General features: G+C 39.2%; 2 protein-coding genes across 5 annotated transcripts in view; one reads left to right on the top strand and one right to left on the bottom strand.

Annotated features, from left to right (window-relative positions):
* The first annotated feature begins 104 nt into the window (after positions 1-104).
* Positions 105-15,146, top strand: LOC132843464 (uncharacterized). Its single transcript, XM_060866794.1, has 5 exons — positions 105-239; positions 589-1,026; positions 6,068-6,237; positions 6,320-6,662; positions 6,799-15,146. Exons 2-5 carry the CDS (start codon positions 600-602, stop codon positions 14,622-14,624), a joined length of 8,766 nt encoding a protein of 2,921 aa, XP_060722777.1. The 5' UTR covers positions 105-239; positions 589-599; the 3' UTR covers positions 14,625-15,146.
* A 2,513-nt stretch (positions 15,147-17,659) lies between these two features.
* dcun1d4 (DCN1, defective in cullin neddylation 1, domain containing 4 (S. cerevisiae)) overlaps positions 17,660-18,672 on the bottom strand; it is a 19,196-nt gene continuing 18,183 nt past the window's right edge. For all 4 annotated transcript variants that reach the window (XM_060866798.1, XM_060866797.1, XM_060866799.1 and 1 more), the window contains one exon: positions 17,660-18,672. This exon is cut by the window's right edge and continues 26 nt beyond it. In XM_060866798.1, coding sequence (XP_060722781.1) covers positions 18,643-18,672 — 30 coding nt within the window. In that variant the 3' untranslated portion in view covers positions 17,660-18,642.

The following is an 18,672-nucleotide window of genomic DNA, read 5'->3' on the forward strand; positions in this document are numbered from 1 at the left end:
AATTAACTCACCCACATGATTGACTGTAAGTTATTTACAACAGCGTGTGTGTGTGTGTGCGTGAGTATGTGTGTGTGTGTGTGTGTGTGTCCATGTTCATGTGTTTCAGCAATACAGTGCAGACTTTGATCTTAGGTGGGTTCAAGAATTTCATTGTCAGAAGGAAAATCGTTCGGATGACACGATACTGTGTGAATGTTACAGCGTTCTCTCTGAAGTGACTTTGTATGCTGTATGAGGTAGGCAAAAATATTTTCTTCCATTATTTTTTCTAAATCTCACAGCCTAATTATACACATTTGTACATATACATTTGCCTTCGTGTTGTAATGATCCAAAAAGGGTTGTTTAAAAAGAGGATTGAACTGTAATTCATTTCTTTCTGTTCGTATAATAAAAAAATTAACAGTGAAATAAAACAAAATAAAACCTGCTCATATTTGGTACAAGAACTACTCACCATAGGGGTTAAAAAGAGCATGATATCTACATTAATATCATTTTTTCAAGCATTGAACACACGTTAAAATCACAGCATTTCTAAGTGACCTACTTATTGATACAAACTTTTATCTGTATGCTGTACAGGACCTGCTGTGATGTTAGTGTCCAGCCTTGCGCACTGCCTTTCAGTCCTGATTTTCCAGCTGTGGGGGGTACAAACACTCTCCCCAATCCCTACCTGTCCAGTCTCCTGCGTATGTGAAGAGACTTTGCTCGTCAACTGTGCCTCACAGAGCCTACCCAAGGCTCCTTCACATATCCCAGCAACAACCACTGCCCTGGATCTATCCCATAATGCCTTACATTCTTTGTCTCCTCTTGGGTCAGGCCACATGCATTTGCAAGGGCTTCAGCATTTGCGGGTGGGAAATAATTCACTGGAGAGTCTATCGATGTGTTCAGGGATCCAAGGTATAGCAGGTACTAGGACCCTGACTAGAGGAAAACAGAGATGCGTGTCCTGGGCACCTCATCTACAGTCGCTTTCTGCTGACAGGAACCAGCTAAAATGTCTGCCAAGAGGTACGAATATCACCCACTCACACACACGGTCACACCCAGAATATTTCAGAAACCTCATTTATGACTAGCAGGTCCAGAAATTTATGCCACCCTGGCAGCAGTGATATCATCTTACTCCAGTCATGAAATTGAGGAATAAAATACGCATGCTCTTATCAGCAACAGGTGACAATTCTGAGGTTCAGTACTCTCGTATGACAGCATTGTTCAATGTTTTATTCCTCTTACACCTTTCCCAACAGTTACATTTTAATATTTATAAAAGAATTACATGATTCCTTCAACTTAAATTAATTAGATAATATGCAGCTGCTCATGTTACCAAAAACTGGAAAAGTCATGAAGATTCTAACGTACCGTAAAACATAATGACGCTGTAGACCCCTTCCATAAATGTTCAGTTAATGTCTCCTTACATATCAACAATTCAACAATTTCCATTATTTAAAAACAGCATGTTTGTTTGTCTTAGATTATGTTCATTATACACCATAAACCGGGGGGGGCACGGTGGCTTAGTGGTTAGCACGTTCGCCTCACACCTCCAGGGTTGGGGGTTCTATTCCCGCCTCCGCCTTGTGTGTGTGGAGTTTGCATGTTCTCCCCGTGCCTCGGGGGTTTCCTCCGGGTATTCCGGTTTCCTCCCCCGGTCCAAAGACATGCATGGTAGGTTGATTGGCATCTCTGGAAAATTGTCCCTAGTGTGTGAATGAGTGTGTGTGTGCCCTGCGATGGGTTGGCATTCCGTCCAGGGTGTATCCTGCCTTAACGGCACAGGCTCCCCGTGACCCGAGGTAGTTCAGATAAGCGGTTAGAAGATGAATGAATGAATACACCATAAACCGGGGGGGACACGGTGGCTTAGTGGTTAGCACGTTCGCCTCACACCTCCAGGGTTGGGGGTTCTATTCCCGCCTCCGCCTTGTGTGTGTGGAGTTTGCATGTTCTCCCCGTGCCTCGGGGGTTTCCTCCGGGTATTCCGGTTTCCTCCCCCGGTCCAAAGACATGCATGGTAGGTTGATTGGCATCTCTGGAAAATTGTCCCTAGTGTGTGTGTGCCCTGCGATGGGTTGGCATTCCGTCCAGGGTGTATCCTGCCTTGACGCCTGAGATAGGCACAGGCTCCCCGTGACCCGAGGTAGTTCAGATAAGCGGTTAGAAGATGAATGAATGAATACACCATAAACCGTATGTCCCTGTGAGTTAGCTGTTTCTATCTAAATTATAACGTATTAGAACAAGCGCTTTAAATATAACCCTGTTATAAAAATTTGCCAGAGCTGCTGTTATAGAAAATGATATATCTTCTAAAAAGTCAAGTCATCAGCTTCACTAATTCTGATGTTTGACGTGGACGTTAATCAAAGCTCTTGACCCGTGTGCCGCTGCCACATGATTGGCTGAATGGATTAAATAGATGATGTTGATTATTAATTGTTAACAAGAATTAAATAGAGATAAATATATTTTAAATGTTTGGTTTGGTCAGATAAACATTCCAGCAGCTCAATGGACCAGTTTTAATAACTGTATGACAAGGTGGCATATACAGTATAAGCAAGGCCCTTTTCTGAAATGAACATACAGTACATTTACATGCACTATAGAATAGTTGTAATTGTAAGACCTTTCTTTCTTGTGTAAAGCTATAGACAATTATGAATCACTGATGTTATTTAACCTACGAAAACACCCCTCTCCCACGCAGTGTTAAAGGGCTGGGCACAATCATTTCAGTGTTTTATTAGGGGCTGTAAAGAAAAGATATGCATCTCATCACATTCCTTGGTTATCTTTGTCATTGTGTTGCCAGTTATACGTGTGTACACAAAGGTGCATCTCATGCAAAGTGAAATAAGGAACATTGCTTCTTTCCCGTTTGAGGTATAGAGAAAGACGGGCTTATGTAATATATAACTATTCAATGTTTATTAGCATCATCGGAGAATATCTTTAATTTTCACACAATCGAAAGGAGACCAAAGACTACCAACATTACCAAGCAGGAATGATCGGTTTAGGACTTAACTGGCATCATTACATACAGCTTTTACACCTGAACCAAATAATCACAAACACTGAATATCTGAATTGTTCTTTATCTTATTCATTTATTCATCCTAATAAGCATGTTTTCAGTAATATGGTTAAATCAGGATTAAGGAAGTCGAAGGGTTATAAATGTTTAATGTACGTGTTGTTGCTCACACTCGCATAAATTACTATACCTCCAGGTACTGACTATGAATTATTGAATAACAACAGTGAACATATCAGAAAATGGCTTATAAGTATAGTTTAAGTGGGAGGAATAAAAGTCTGGACTGTCTGATGGTTTGTTGAAGCAAAAAATAAGCTTACATTTTGTAATTATTCACAATTGTAGTATTAACCCGTACTACATCAATTCAATAACTGAAACCACTATTCTATGATTTTGTTCACCAAATTATTTTCCACAATATATAATAACTGGGTTTATTTTCTGTTTTCTGCAAAGGTTTCTTTTGATATCTCTAGTGAGTCCTATCTGTTTTTCCACAGTACATTTAATTAATGCCAAGGAGCTTTGGTTCTTTTCTATCCCTATTGACAAGACCAGGATCAGTTTTAACGACTCAGAGACATGATAAGACTGTTTTTTTTTTAACCAATAACAGTCTAAAAGACAAGAAGTATGCCAAAATGATCCCATCATCACCATGTTTTGGGAAATATTCTGTAAGAGATTTGAGGTATAACTTAGCTTTTCCCAGAGTCTGTGTGCACAAGACTTTCTCTTCTTCTCCGATAAACCCCTAACCAGTTCTCAGTTCTGCTCAGCAGTCAATAAAGCTCTTAAAACTAAAACACAATCAGTGTTTGCTCTATTTTTCATGCACTAACAGTCAAAACTTTACTTTCCCTGCATAAAACTGCTGCACCAGAATCTACCTCAATAATATAAATGAGTAAATGAGAACACAGAAGCAGCTATCTTTATTAACAACACAATAGATGATTACTCTGTGTAACAGCAATGACACTTACATTCCTCTTATACACAGCAATTATACCTTGCTTACGTATTATAATTGTATTTGACTGCACAGTCCTCATAACTGTAATGAGGTTCATGCATAATTAATGCACTCTTTTGCTCCAATGAAATCATTTTAACATTACTATGGTACCATTAGTAAAAAAAAAAGAATGTCCCTATTTAATGAGAAACGTCCCTATTTAATGAAAAGCATGTATACATTTGAAGAGATGAAAATGAAAATTAATTTAATACTAGGGGGCACGGTGGCTTAGTGGTTAGCACGTTCGCCTCACACCTCCAGGGTCGGGGTTCGATTCCCGCCTCCACCTTGTGTGTGTGGAGTTTGCATGTTCTCCCAGTGCCTCAGGGGTTTCCTCCGGGTACTCCGGTTTCCTCCCCGGTCCAAAGACATGCATGGTAGGTTGATTGGCATCTCTGGAAAAATTGTCCGTAGTGTGTGATTGTGTGAGTGAATGAGAGTGTGTGTGTGTGCCCTGTGATGGGTTGGCACTCCGTCCAGGGTGTATCCTGCCTTGATGCCCGATGACGCCTGAGATAGGCACAGGCTCCCCGTGACCCGAGGTAGTTCGGATAAGCGGTAGAAGATGAATGAATGAATGAATATGGGAATTAACGGGAATATATGGAAATAAACTGGGAATTTTTAAAAAAAATGCAGAGTTACCTATAACAAGGAACTTAAATGTAGTTAAAAAAAAATCTTGCAGCATAATTGTGTTTAAAACAATAAGATTTAATGCAATTTAAGTTGAATTTGTACCCTGCAATTCCTCACTTAAGGGGGGTTCACCTCCATTTTCCAGGCCTTGACTACCACAGAGATCAGAGACCTAATAAGCTTGAGAAAAAATGCTTCATTTTACATTTTGATTGGGATTTTTTTTTAAAAGGGCAAGGGTGGGGGGTGCTTTTATTTTACAGCAATCATAGGGAAATATGTTTATTACGATTATTAAGTTTATGATGTTTATTACAAGCATAATAATTTTTATTATGCTTTTGTGTTACTCAATGAAAAAATCAATTAAAGTTCTACTTACAATTAAATCAGTCAAGACGTCATTTTTAACATTTGTATTACCTTGCGTGCATGTCTGCTTATGACCAAACAAAATGTTTATTTATGTTTGTATATGATATAGTTTATATACATTTCCCTATATTTCCAAATAATTCCCATAAATTCCTGTAAATTCACATAAATTTTCCAATTTGGAATATTCCCAAAATTCCCCAGATTCCAAGTTCCCGTGGAAAGTTTCCGAAATTTACCGGAAACTTTCCGCCCCTTTGCAACCCTAGCACATTATAAATTATAAAAACATTATAAATATTTTTTTATAAGAATGATCTATAATCCATGCTCAGATGTAAAGTTCACATCCACAAATTGTGGATTTCATCAGCTACAGTCAGAGTTTACACAAAGTGTTACCTAATTTCCTCTTATTGTATTCTTAATGTGCAACTTAATTTGAAGTGGTTGTGGTAGTATAAGTTTAAACAAGCTTTCATCTGACATTACAGTCAAATCCAGTGAATAATACTGCATATATTTCTTTACTGTAAAAGATGACAGGATGTATCAAAGCCATGTACTGTAGCCATGGTCATAGACAGTGGTACAACACAAAGGTTTTGTGTTATAATGGACCCATCTATAGTGAGAGAATGGTCCATGGTCCGGGTACTCCGGTTTCCTCCCCCAGTCCAAAGACATGCATGGTAGGTTGATTGGCATCTCTGGAAAAATTGTCTGTAGTGTGTGATTGCGTGCGTGAGTGAATGAGTGTGTGTGTGTGTGCCCTGCGATGGGTTGGCACTCCGTCCAGGGTGTATTCTGCATTGATTCCCGATGACGCCTGAGATAGGCACAGGCTTCCCGTGACCCGAGGTAGTTCGGATAAGCGGTAGAAAACGATTGAGTGAATGAATGAAGCTAACCATGAAAAATCAGATGTCTATTTAACAGTCAATCTCACTTCTCCATTTTAGGACTGGGCAATATTAAATCCCTAAAAGTGCTCCAGCTCTCCCACAACAGAATCTCTGAGATTGGTCGTGCTGACTTGGCTGGTTGTGCTCACTTGAATGAGCTTCATCTTCAGTATAACCTCATCAACACCATTCACCCAGAAGCCTTTAAAGACCTACAGAAACTAAAAGTAACAAATCATGTCTTTTAATCTATCTTAAATATTTAGTGGGGAACACATTAAGAGTTAATGTCTCCATTATATCACTTAGGTCCTTGATGTGAGCTATAACCTGCTAGCCACCATACCTGTACCAGCCTACCTGTCTCTACGGAACATGAACGTGTTGGTAGACATTTTCGGAAACAGGTGGAGGTGTGACTGTAACTTAAAGACAATAAGAAGGTGGCTCAGCTTTGACAGCGAACTGGGAAAGCCGGCATGGGAAGTGGTGTGTTTCTCTCCCTCTCATCATGCTGGAAAGAGCCTGCTGTACCTGGAGGAATCAGATCTTGCCTGTCTAGAACCTGTTTACAGCACACCTGGTCTCAAAAAAGAGGTGACTGTGGAAGAGGGGATGGAATTTATTCTTTCCTGTAGCGCTGCCAACCAAGGTACCAATTCAGTTGTTTGCATGGAATTTGTCTATATAGAAATCATCTAACGTGCATACATCAATACTGTGTACTAACAGCCCTCATGGTATATAGATCATAATTATGTAATTATTTATATGTTTCTTTTCTTCAGATTTCATGCACACGTTTTGGTGGACACCCCAGGGTCAAATCTCGGACAGCCAAAGTTTTCTTCATATCAGTAATGCCACAGAGCGTGATGCAGGACTTTATGTCTGTATCTCAGGATACCAGGAAGAACATGTGTCAGTTTTCAGTCTACATGTTCGTAAAAGAGCCCACGACAAAAGACTGCGTCGAGAAGCACCAATTGGTTCGGTTGAACTTAATTCAGAGGATAAAGACAATATTCGGAGGAACGTGCCATCAGTACGAGCTGTGCAACAATCTCATTTTGCATTAGCTGTCTCTCTTTCTGTTATCATTACATTCATTGTGGCCTTTGTTCTTGGTGTCGTATTTAGACCATTTCTGGACAAATGCTACAAACAAATCCAAAATAAGAGGAATTCTACTCCATCGCCGCCAAACTCACCGACTTCCTCGACTGCACAGAGGCCATATGTGAATGAAGGCTATTCAGATACAGATGACCAAGAACAAGAAGTACACGAAGGTCCGCGAGTGACATTCGGAGGGGTTACGGAAATACATGAGAAAGGAGGTGTTCCATATTACGTCACTTTAGAAGGCAGTCGATCAGGGAGCAATACAGATGATACGGTGTTACATAAGAATACTGACAGAGTATTGGTAGAGAATATTGAGTTGCATAAAGATGTGCCACGAAGAAAGGAAAACAAAGAAATGACAAGCTCAATATCTACTGAGAGCCTCAATGCAGAAAGTAGCAAAGGAATGGAGTTTGAATATATCCCAGACCCAGAAGACACAATAGAATTAGAGGATAAGAGTATTTCACCTGCATCCTCAATCTCAGGTGAACAGCAAGAATCACAGATGCCTTATGAGGCAAAAGAGTCAACTGAGCAAAGTGTTGATTCCCCTACAGTCAGCAAATATGAAGAAGAAGATGATGAACAAGCCAGCACTGGCCAGAGGACAACAATACCGGGTTTTGTTACCGACCCATTTCCATTGAACATGTCTGAATCAAAAGAAGAAAGTGTGGATGAACTGGACCCAGATTTATGGAATGACAGTGGAGAGAGTTTTTCATTTACTGAAGGCTCACCGAGATCAAGTAGTCGTGTTTCAAATGTTGATGCTTTTGGTCATCCAGATATTCAAAAAGAAATGTCTGTAGATGAACCGCGTGATAGATCAAGCTCCTGGAACTCAAGTAAAGGTGAAGAAAGTGAAGGAGGAGACACGGAATACACAGTCAATCCAGAGGACGATGAAGACTTAGAAACACAAATTTCCTACTCAGAAAATGATGACATGGACTACGATGAAAACAAACTTTCCATTTTGGAAGAAGATATTCATAATGAAAACAAGAAACCAGGCACAGGAGCTCAATTAAGACAAGACACTATTACCCTGGACCCAACAGACATACACCTGACTTATGCTCGAGGGGACAGTTTTGATGATGAGCAGTTTACTGACTACAAAGGACGACATCCATCCTCAAATAGTGATTACGAAGATGAACCTACACCATACCATGTGCATCCTGTTTACAGGTCCAGTATTCAGACCACCACCCCAATGGAAGATGTATCAGGTACCAGTAGGTGTGTTGAAGAAAATGCACCTAAATCTCCGCATCAACAGGAATCCACATCTGTAACAGACAGAATATCAGAATCAGACGAGTCCCGTGCGAGTTCATATTTTGATGACAGTATCTTTGGAAAGATCGATCAAGCCTTTGATCCAATACCGCAAGTAAAGAGATATCTTCATTTCACACAAAGTCAGTCACATCCTCCGATTCATACTCTGCCTTGTTCCACCGAAGAAGAAGAAATCATCCCTAGTGAAGTTGAAAAAACAGAATCAAAGAAATTCTATTCTGAGGATAATTTCTTTGCTCAGAGTGATGCATCCTTGGCTGAAGCACCCAAAGTAAAACATTATGTTCAGTTTTCACCTTCTGAATCACAAATATCAAGTGATTCAACACCTACAGCATCAGTTAAGCAAGTCGCTACACCTGTGGTTGTGTCAAAAAGAGAATCCCCACCTGATACAATCAGTATTTCCTATGAAGGACAAAGTGTATCACTAGAGGCAATGCCAAAGGTACAGAGATATGTCCAGTTCAGACAATCTGAGCCTCAAACTGTGAATGAGCCCAACATTACAAACATTAAGGAAGGAAGTTTCTTTGGGCAAATACCGATATCATTTGATGAAGTACCAAAAGTAAAACATTATGTTCAGTTTTCACCTTCTGAATCACAAATCTCATCTGATTCAACATCAGTCAGCCAAGTGTCTACACCTGTGGTTGTGTCAAAAACAGAATCCCCACCTGATACAATCCATATTTCCTATGAAGGACAAAGTGTATCACTAGAGGCAATGCCAAAGGCACAGAGATATGTCCAGTTCAGACAAACTGAGCCTCAAACTGTGCATGAGCCCAACATTCCAGCCATTAAGGAAGGAAGTTTCTTTGGGCAAATACCCATGTCATTTGATGAAGTACCAAAAGTAAAACATCATGTTCAGTTTTCACCTTCTGAATCACAAATCTCAAGTGATTCAACACCTACAGCATCTGTTAACCAAGTCGCTACACCTGTGGTTGTGTCAAAAAGAGAATCTCCACCTGATATAATCAGTATTTCCTATGAAGGACAAAGTATATCACTAGAGGCAATGACAAAGGTACAGAGATATGTCCAGTTCAGACAATCTGAGCCCCAAACTGTGCATGAGCCCAACATTACAAACATTCACAGAGGCAGTTTCTTTGGGCAAATACCGATATCATTTGATGAAGTACCAAATGTAAAACATTATGTTCAGTTTTCACCTTCTGAATCACAAATCTCAAGTGATTCAACACCTACAGCATTGTTCAACCAAGTCGCTACACCTGTGGTTGTGTTAAAAAGAGAATCCCCATCTGATACAATCAGTATTTCCTATGAAGGACAAAGTATATCATTAGAGGCAATGCCAAAGGCACAGAGATATGTCCAGTTCAGACAATCTGAGCCTCAAACTGTGAATGAGCCCAACATTACAAACATTAAGGAAGGAAGTTTCTTTGGGCAAATACCGATATCATTTGATGAAGTACCAAATGTAAAACATTATGTTCAGTTTTCACCTTCTGAATCACAAATCTCAAGTGATTCAACACCTACAGCATTGTTCAACCAAGTCGCTACACCTGTGGTTGTGTTAAAAAGAGAATCCCCATCTGATACAATCAGTATTTCCTATGAAGGACAAAGTATATCATTAGAGGCAATGCCAAAGGTACAGAGATATGTCCAGTTCAGACAATCTGAGCCTCAAACTGTGAATGAGCCCAACATTACAAACATTAAGGAAGGAAGTTTCTTTGGGCAAATACCGATATCATTTGATGAAGTACCAAATGTAAAACATTATGTTCAGTTTTCACCTTCTGAATCACAAATCTCAAGTGATTCAACACCAACAACATCAGTCAGCCAAGTGTCTACACCGGTGGTTGTGTCAAAAACAGAATTCCCACCTGATACAATCCATATTTCCTATGAAGGACAAAGTATATCACTACCTGAAATGCCAAAGGCACAGAGATATGTCCAGTTCATTAAATCTGAGCCCCAAACTGTGAATGAGCCCAACATTCCAGCCATTAAGGAAGGAAGTTTCTTTGGGCAAATACCCATGTCATTTGATGAAGTACCAGAAGTAAAACATTATGTTCAGTTTTCACCTTCTGAATCACAAATATCAAGTGATTCAACACCTACAGCATTGTTCAACCAAGTGTCTACACCTGTGGTTGTGTCAAAAACAGAATCCCCACCTGATACAATCAGTATTTCCTATGAAGGACAAAGTGTATCATTAGAGGCAATGCCAAAGGTACAGAGATATGTCCAGTTCAGACAATCTGAGCCTCAAACTGTGAATGAGCCCAACATGACAAACATTCACAGAGGCAGTTTCTTTGGGCAAATACCGATATCATTTGATGAAGTACCAAATGTAAAACATTATGTTCAGTTTTCACCTTCTGAATCACAAATCTCAAGTGATTCAACACCAAAAACATCAGTCAGCCAAGTGTCTACACCTGTGGTTGTGTCAAAAACAGAATCCCCACCTGATACAATCCATATTTCCTATGAAGGACAAAGTGTATCACTACCTGAAATGCCAAAGGTACAGAGATATGTCCAGTTCAGACAATCTGAGCCTCAAACTGTGAATGAGCCCAACATTCCAGCCATTAGGAAAGGAAGTTTCTTTGGGCAAATACCGATATCATTTGATGAAGTACCAGAAGTAAAACAGTATGTTCAGTTTTCACCTTCTGAATCACAAATCTCAAGTGATTCAACACCTACAGCATCAGTTAAGCAAGTCGCTACACCTGTGGTTGTGTCAAAAAGAGAATCTCCACCTGATACAATCAGTATTTCCTATGAAGGACAAAGTGTATCACTAGAGGCAATGACAAAGGTACAGAGATATGTCCAGTTCAGACAATCTGAGCCTCAAACTGTGAATGAGCCCAACATTACAAACATTCACAGAGGCAGTTTCTTTGGGCAAATACCGATATCATTTGCTGAAGTACCAAATGTAAAGAGACGCATTCTGTTCTCACAATTGGAATCTCATTACCAACCTTCCCCAGAATACCGACCCTCAAAGAAAAGATATCCGCCAAGTGAAGAACAAAACACACATGAAATAAAAACAACCTTGGTCACCTTGGTTACTAAACCTCCTGAAGATTTCTTTGTGCAAATCGGTGCATTTCTGGATGGAATGCCAAAAGTAAAGAGGTACATGCAGTTCACACAATCTGAAGTATTTAAAACTTACAACTTACCATACTGTCCCTTAAATTTGGCAGCACCAACCCTACAAGCAGGCACAGAAGTGAAGAAAAATAATTCACCATTTGAAGACGGTGATCCAGTTGTTGACGAGGACAGTTTCTTCGGACAATTAGGCGTGTTCTTCGATGGAATACCAAAAGTAAGGAGAAGAATTCAATTCACAGAACGTTTATCTCAGCATCCTGAATCACAGTCTCCATCCAATTATATCCAACCAGCTGCTGCTGAACGTAGTTTCTTCGTACCAATTGGTGCATCTTCTGAGATCCCAAAAGTGAGAAGATACATTCGGTTCTCACAGAGTTCTTCTCAGCCTTCATCGCAATATTATGACAGACAAACAGCTAGACCAGTTTTGACTAAACCAGAATTAATATCATCCACTTCTTCACTTGCTGACAGCAAAACAAACAAGGAAGACAATTTCTTTAAAAAAATGGATGTTAGCGAACTGCCCAAGGTGAACAGATATATTCAGTTCACAAAACAACATTCAAAGGCTTTAAAGACCTTTAGAGTCACAGATGATGTGGTGAAGAAAACAGACTTACGGGGATTGGAGTTATCTAGGGTCGATGTCAAACCTCTTTTAACAGAAGACAGTTTCTTTGCTCATATAGGAACAAATCTTAATTCACCACCAAGAGTGAATAGGTACATTCAGTTTACACAATCTGAACCTTATTCCTCACAACAGTCACAATCTCCAACTGAGAAAATGACAGAAAAAGAAAGGAAGACGTCAAGTTCCTCAGTCGATAACGATGACGCTTTGTTCGATGGAATATTTGAATCTCTGAATAAAATACCGAAGGTAAAGAAAAGTCTTCTGTTTACACAATCTACGTATCAGAAGTCAAATCTGACAGAAGTACCACAAAAAGTCACGCCTCAGTTGGTGACAAAAACAGAATCTGTTAGATCCGGTTCTTTACCTGACAACAAAGAAGTCCTTTCAAAAAAGCAAGACAACTTCTTTGGGCAAGTAGGTGTATCTCTTTATGAAGTGCCCAAGGTAAAGAAATATATTACATTTTCACAATCCAAAGATTATCCTCCAATAGTCACACCGGTGTTGGTAACAAAAACAGAGTGCAATAGCATTGATTCTTCATTTGAGGAAAAACAAAAAACGGTCATGAAGGAAGACGCGTTCTCTGGACAAACGGGTATGCCTTTCGATGGAGTGCCAAAAGTAAAACGATACATTCAGTTCACACAGACTGAACCTCAACCTTCAGCTCAGTCTCTCTTAACAAAATTACAGACTAGAGGATCTGAGGATAAAGTAACTCCAACCATTAATGGAGACGACTTCTTCGGTCAAACGGGGTCATCATTTGATGAACTACCGAGGGTGAAAAGACACATTCGGTTCACACGAGCTGAACCTCGCTTACAACCTTCAATGTTGCACTCTTTATCCAACAGGACAGAAAAATCAATACAGACTAGCACAGAATTAAAGATGAAGGATTTAGCATCTGAAGATTATGTCGCACCAGCTGCTGGTGAACACAATTTCTTTGGACCGATTGGTACGTTTTATGAGATCCCAAAATTGAAAAGATACACTCGGTTCTCACAGAGTTCTACTCAGCCTTCATCGCAGCATTTAAACAGACAAACAGATAGACCAGTTTTAACAAAACCGGAATTACGGACGTCACTTGCCGACAGCGAGTCTAACGACGAAGACACTTTATTTAAGAAAAAGGATGTTAGTGAACTGCCCAAGGTGAACAGATATGTTCAGTTCACACAACAACCTTCAACTCCACGAAAGTCTCTAAACACCCACGGAGTCACAGATGAGAAAACAGAATTATGGGGATCGGATTTATCCAGGGTTGAGATCACACCTCCTGTAAACGAAGACAGTTTCCTTGGTCACCTACGAACAAATCTTAATTCATTACCAAGAGTGAATAGATACATTCAGTTCACACAATCTGAACCTCATCCCTCATGTCAGTCACAATCTTCAACTGAGAAAATGGCTAAAAATGCTCCTATATTTACACAATCTGAGTATAAGAACAAAACAGCAGCAAACGATAAATCCAGTAATACTGCAGATACTGTATTTGGCTCCTTAGATTTGTCTTTTATTCAACTACCAAAAGAAAAAAGGCATGTTTATAACATGCAGTCAGAACCTCATCGGTCATCTGATGGAGGGTTCAAACTTACTACAAAGAAAAATGAGTATTTTGGCCAAACAGATGGTGTACCAAGGCTGATTAGATACCGTCAGTTCAGGCAGTCTGAATCTCTTACCCAGACTTCGTCTCCTTCTATCTCATCGCAAAAGTGGAAAACGATGGATGGAGAATCAACAGACTCCAAAATGTTTAAGACAAATTTAACATCAGGAACTGCTAGAGACCTTTCACAAATTCAAGATGCGCCATCAGGAATGAAAGTAAGAACAGAAACTGGTAGATTACACCAACTTCCGGAGCCAAAGAGGTCTCTGTATTCATCAACCCCAGATGTTTATGAGCAGCCAGATCATGTATCGATTGAAGAAGAAGAAGAAGAAGAAGACGAAGAGGTTTTCAGACACACAAGTTCAAATTCTTTACCTGGTGACACAAAATATGTAAACACACCCGGATCAAGCGACAGGACGGCGTCATCGACAACGGAGTCTAGGACCATATTGGAATCAAAGTTGTCCAGTTTGCATGCCTCCTCCAATGAAAGTGCTGGTTTGCCAACAAGAAAGTTAGTTATAGACCCAGCACTTCAGGATGTTCGCCAATCCATCCCTGATGAACCTGGAGCTTCTCCAGGAAAAGACGAAGCGAGAGAGTATCTGAGGGACAGCTCTCTGGCCCGTCAAAGACAGGAAAGGAGAAGATTGTTGTTTCGGCAGAAGAGAAGAGCAATGGATGGGTTCAGTCTTTCCTCTGAGTCTTTCAACTCTCAGGAAAGTGATTAATAAGAAATCTCGTCAGTTAATTGTGGAGGACGACCCCATTTCTACTGAACACTGCAAACTTTAAGGACGTACATGTTGACAGGAATGTGTCATCCCTCAGATCCAAGTCATGTGTGTGCTCTGGGATCGATGCGGTTCAAGGTGACCTATGATGGATCCTTATTAATATTTCCTAAATTATTTAACAAGACTTAACTTTATCCATTAACGTGTGTTTAAATAAATCACAACAGACTACTGATTTTTAGAAACAACCCTAAAATCAGTCCAAGTTGATATTTAGCAACTTTCATTTAATTCTAGCGATACACTAAATATTCAAAACATACATACTGATCGCAAAGAACCCTCACCATTTTATAAATTAATTCAACCATTTCTCTTATTTCCCTCGTTGTTTCTTTTTATTTTTGAATATTGTTCACAAAAGCATATTATAAAACAAATACGAAGGAATGTTTGTAAAGAATAAATGTCTATAGCACCGTGATTCAAAATGAAACTCTGAGCACACCTGGGAAATGTATAGTTTTTATCATAACATTATGCAGAATTATTACAACAGAAGAACATGCACGGGTCTCAGATAGCAGCATATACCTAGCACCTGGTGGGAAAATGTGCTATGGCAAAAAACAAATGCAAGAAAATATATATATATATATATGGAAGATAAAATGGCACAATTTGTTAACAAACCTCTTTATATACTGAATATAGAGATAGGTTACAGTGAAAACAGACACATATACACACTCATTACACACACACACACACATATACATATGTCTCATCTGTGTGTGTCAGATGAGACAGTCAGACAACACTTCCATCATTGCAAAACAGTCATAACACAGTGAACTGCTAATCAAACACTGCTATAGGCAATACATTTGTTCCTGTGGCAGTGTTCAATTAGATCAGGGGTCTCCGAGCTTATCCGGAAAGGGCCGGTGTGGGTGCAGGTTTTCATACCAACCAAGCAGAAGCCACACCAGAGTCTACTAAAAGCCAAGAACAGCTGTTTAAACAGGTGGAATCAGGTGTGGCTTCTGATTGGTTGGAATGAAAACCTGCACCCAAACACACACACACACACACACCCCGGCCCTTTCCGGATAAGATTGGAGACCGCTGAATTAAATGATCTACAGATTGCATGTCTTAATCGTTTGTGGGCAAAATACTGATTCTAACTTTCTGAAATATTCACTGCTACAAAATTTCTCACATCTCAGCTTACGTATTCTTGTAAACGCTGTTAAATACACACACAGTCGGTAATCACTGGAAAGCAAAATCATAAACCCAAAGATGTTAAACTTTCAGGTGCTTGGATTTGTTCAGTGGTTAAGTTAAGAGTTTTAATACATGAAATGAAATGCATCTAAAATGGTAAAACTTTCCCAGCTATAAACTTTATTTACATTATTACAGATTTTAAACATTATTTCAGTCTGATTTTTTTTAACTGTAATAACCTCATTGTAGTCAGGCCACAAAGCTCCTACACATTCTACATCTAACAACCTATTTATTAAATTTATGGTCTTTGAATCGTACCTGTGAGTTTTTTTACGACGTGCGCGTTACCTACAGACAATGAAACCGAGGTATCAGATCTTAAAAAGACAAAACGATATTGGCCGTTTAAGTCACTTTTATGATGTTATTCTTGCAAGCGCTTGAATTCAACACGAGTTGTCTACAAATTCAGGTTCAGGGACGACTTCTGGGTGGTGCAGTTTAGCAAAACCGTGAGTTTAAAAAAAGCAAACAGAAACGTTTCAGCAAATGAGGTTGAAAGTGTATTTAAGCGTTAGATACCATGACAATCATGATTTTCATATAAACAATGACTCCATGGCTATGGGAGAAAGAGAAAAAAAATAAAAATTAAAAATCAGCACAATAAATTCACAAATACCTGTACAAAAACGGAAAAAGAACCGTAACATTTACAAAAAAATAATAATAATAATAATAATTATTATTTATACACAGACAGCTCTGCCTGAAGTACGCATGCACTTTTTTGTCCACTCAGATGACAAGTTAGTTCACACCACAGCCAGAGACAAAACTGAACATTTTACATCTTATCTTACAAATTTACATTTTATGTGGAAGCTTGTTTGCCAGTCACACGTCTCTTCCACTGCCACAACATGCCATTTTATCTGTAATACATGAATAAACGGAACACTCGTTTGGACCAAAGGGTAGACGGAACAAACCGCGTCTGTGGGTGATCCGTTAAAATAAATCAGCTCGAGTCCAAGTACATACTGTAAAAGTATAAGTGAGCAAAAATAAGAGTATAAAAAAAACAAACAATCAAACAAAACGTATGGGCGATGACACACACACACACGGCTCTGATAAGAGACTGATATAAAATTTTTTACATCGTATGTAGAAGTGGACTGATCCTGAAGGGCAATCTGCAGATTCGTATGCAAGTTTCTAGCTTTTAATCTCTTCCAATAGAAGCGTTGTAACTGGATTTAACATGTAATCCAACTGGATGTAACTGGATTTGCTTAAAATAATTGGTGCACTACGGGGAAAAAATAAAAATGGAATAAGAATAACAGCAAAAAACCTTCATAACAGCAATCCTCTCTTAATGTTGGCACACTAGAAGATTTGCTCCATATTGCCCAAGAAATATCACACTTTTTTTTTTATATATCAAAATCCTGGACACAAATTTCTTTAGCCTTTACTTGCCTTTTTCTTTTGTTACAGACGTTTGCTTTAACTGTAATACCAAAAACAGAAAGACAGAACAGATCCGTATCCAACATAAAGACGTCAGATCTGCCATTTTGTATTGTGGCCCTAAACTCTGTACCTTAAAATATACCAAAGGATAAAAGTCACTATTTAACCGTTACCTCCTCTGGCATTTTTTTTTTTTTTTTTTTGGTGAGCAACAGCAGCCAAAAATCAGGAAACGTCTATGATTTTACAGCTAAATGACGTTATTTAAAGTCGTGGACTAAAAGAGGAAGAATGATGATGCATCAAAAGACGTCAAAAGAACCTTTAATGAGAAAAGAAACAGCTCAATGGCAGGGAATTATTACAAGTTATGTTGTTATATGATAAATAAGGTATAAATACCTTGTGTAATTTATCAGATTAAGATCATCTGGACAATGAAACAGCAAAGAGAGCTTCAGAAAATATTCTGTAAAGAGGGCTGATTTAGCACTTTTTCTTTTTTTCACAGTTAATAAAACACAGCCTGTCCTCTGCATTTAATCTAGTTGTTTACAGAAAGGATGTCTTACTAATATTTCTCTCGCAAAACCTTTTGTTTAAAAGTTTGACTTTTTACGATTTAATGTAATGTAACAGGTGAGGATCTGACGTTTGGGCAGAACGTAATCAGCAGCAAAGCTACTTCACCTCTTCTTTTTTTTTTCTTTTAGTTTTTATATTTGACATGACCCCGTAATGTATTATCACCTAGCATAAGAAGGGAACTATTTAGGGATTTAGGAGTTAAATCCTACCATGTTGAATATCACAGATCACCCATCTTAAACACCTATTCAAACATTCACAGTTAGACACGTCACAGTACTTTAGGGTAGCAGGGAGCAGCACTGAGCTTGGCCATGTGCTTTCCCATGGTGCATTGCAGGTTTGTTGGGACATCAGGTGAGAATTTAGGGCAGAGGTGCTGTTTCACCTATTTATCATCAGTGATGACGCTCACACGTAACCCTTAGGAGAAGGGCAACATGTGAAAGTTACACTGTGAAAGTTACAACATGTGAAAGTTACACTGTTACACTCTCTTTCTCTCTCTCTCTCTCACACACACACTCACTCACACACACACACACACAATTCACAGGCAGGATACCTACAGTTTGCCCCGTCGGGTCCGATTATGTTTTGTTTTTAAGGACCATGTCTAAGTAATTTCTGTCACTGATGCCACGGTGCCTGTCGCCGGTTAGTTTCTAGATGTTGATGATGGTAGAGGCAATGAGGGTTGTTGCTATGACATCTCCCGGTCTTTGTACCACTC

Source organism: Tachysurus vachellii, chromosome 3 (assembly GCF_030014155.1).
Source record: "Tachysurus vachellii isolate PV-2020 chromosome 3, HZAU_Pvac_v1, whole genome shotgun sequence".
NCBI classification, from domain to species: Eukaryota; Metazoa; Chordata; class Actinopteri; order Siluriformes; family Bagridae; genus Tachysurus; species Tachysurus vachellii.

Bases quoted from the DNA above. Each gene is read 5' to 3' on its own strand.
- LOC132843464 (XM_060866794.1), top strand. From the start codon at position 600: ATGTTAGTGTCCAGCCTTGCGCACTGCCTTTCAGTCCTGATTTTCCAG. The intron at 1,027-6,067 runs GTACGAATATCA...TCTCCATTTTAG, and splicing joins GCTAAAATGTCTGCCAAGAG to GACTGGGCAATATTAAATCC. The intron at 6,663-6,798 runs GTACCAATTCAG...TCTTTTCTTCAG, and splicing joins CTGTAGCGCTGCCAACCAAG to ATTTCATGCACACGTTTTGG.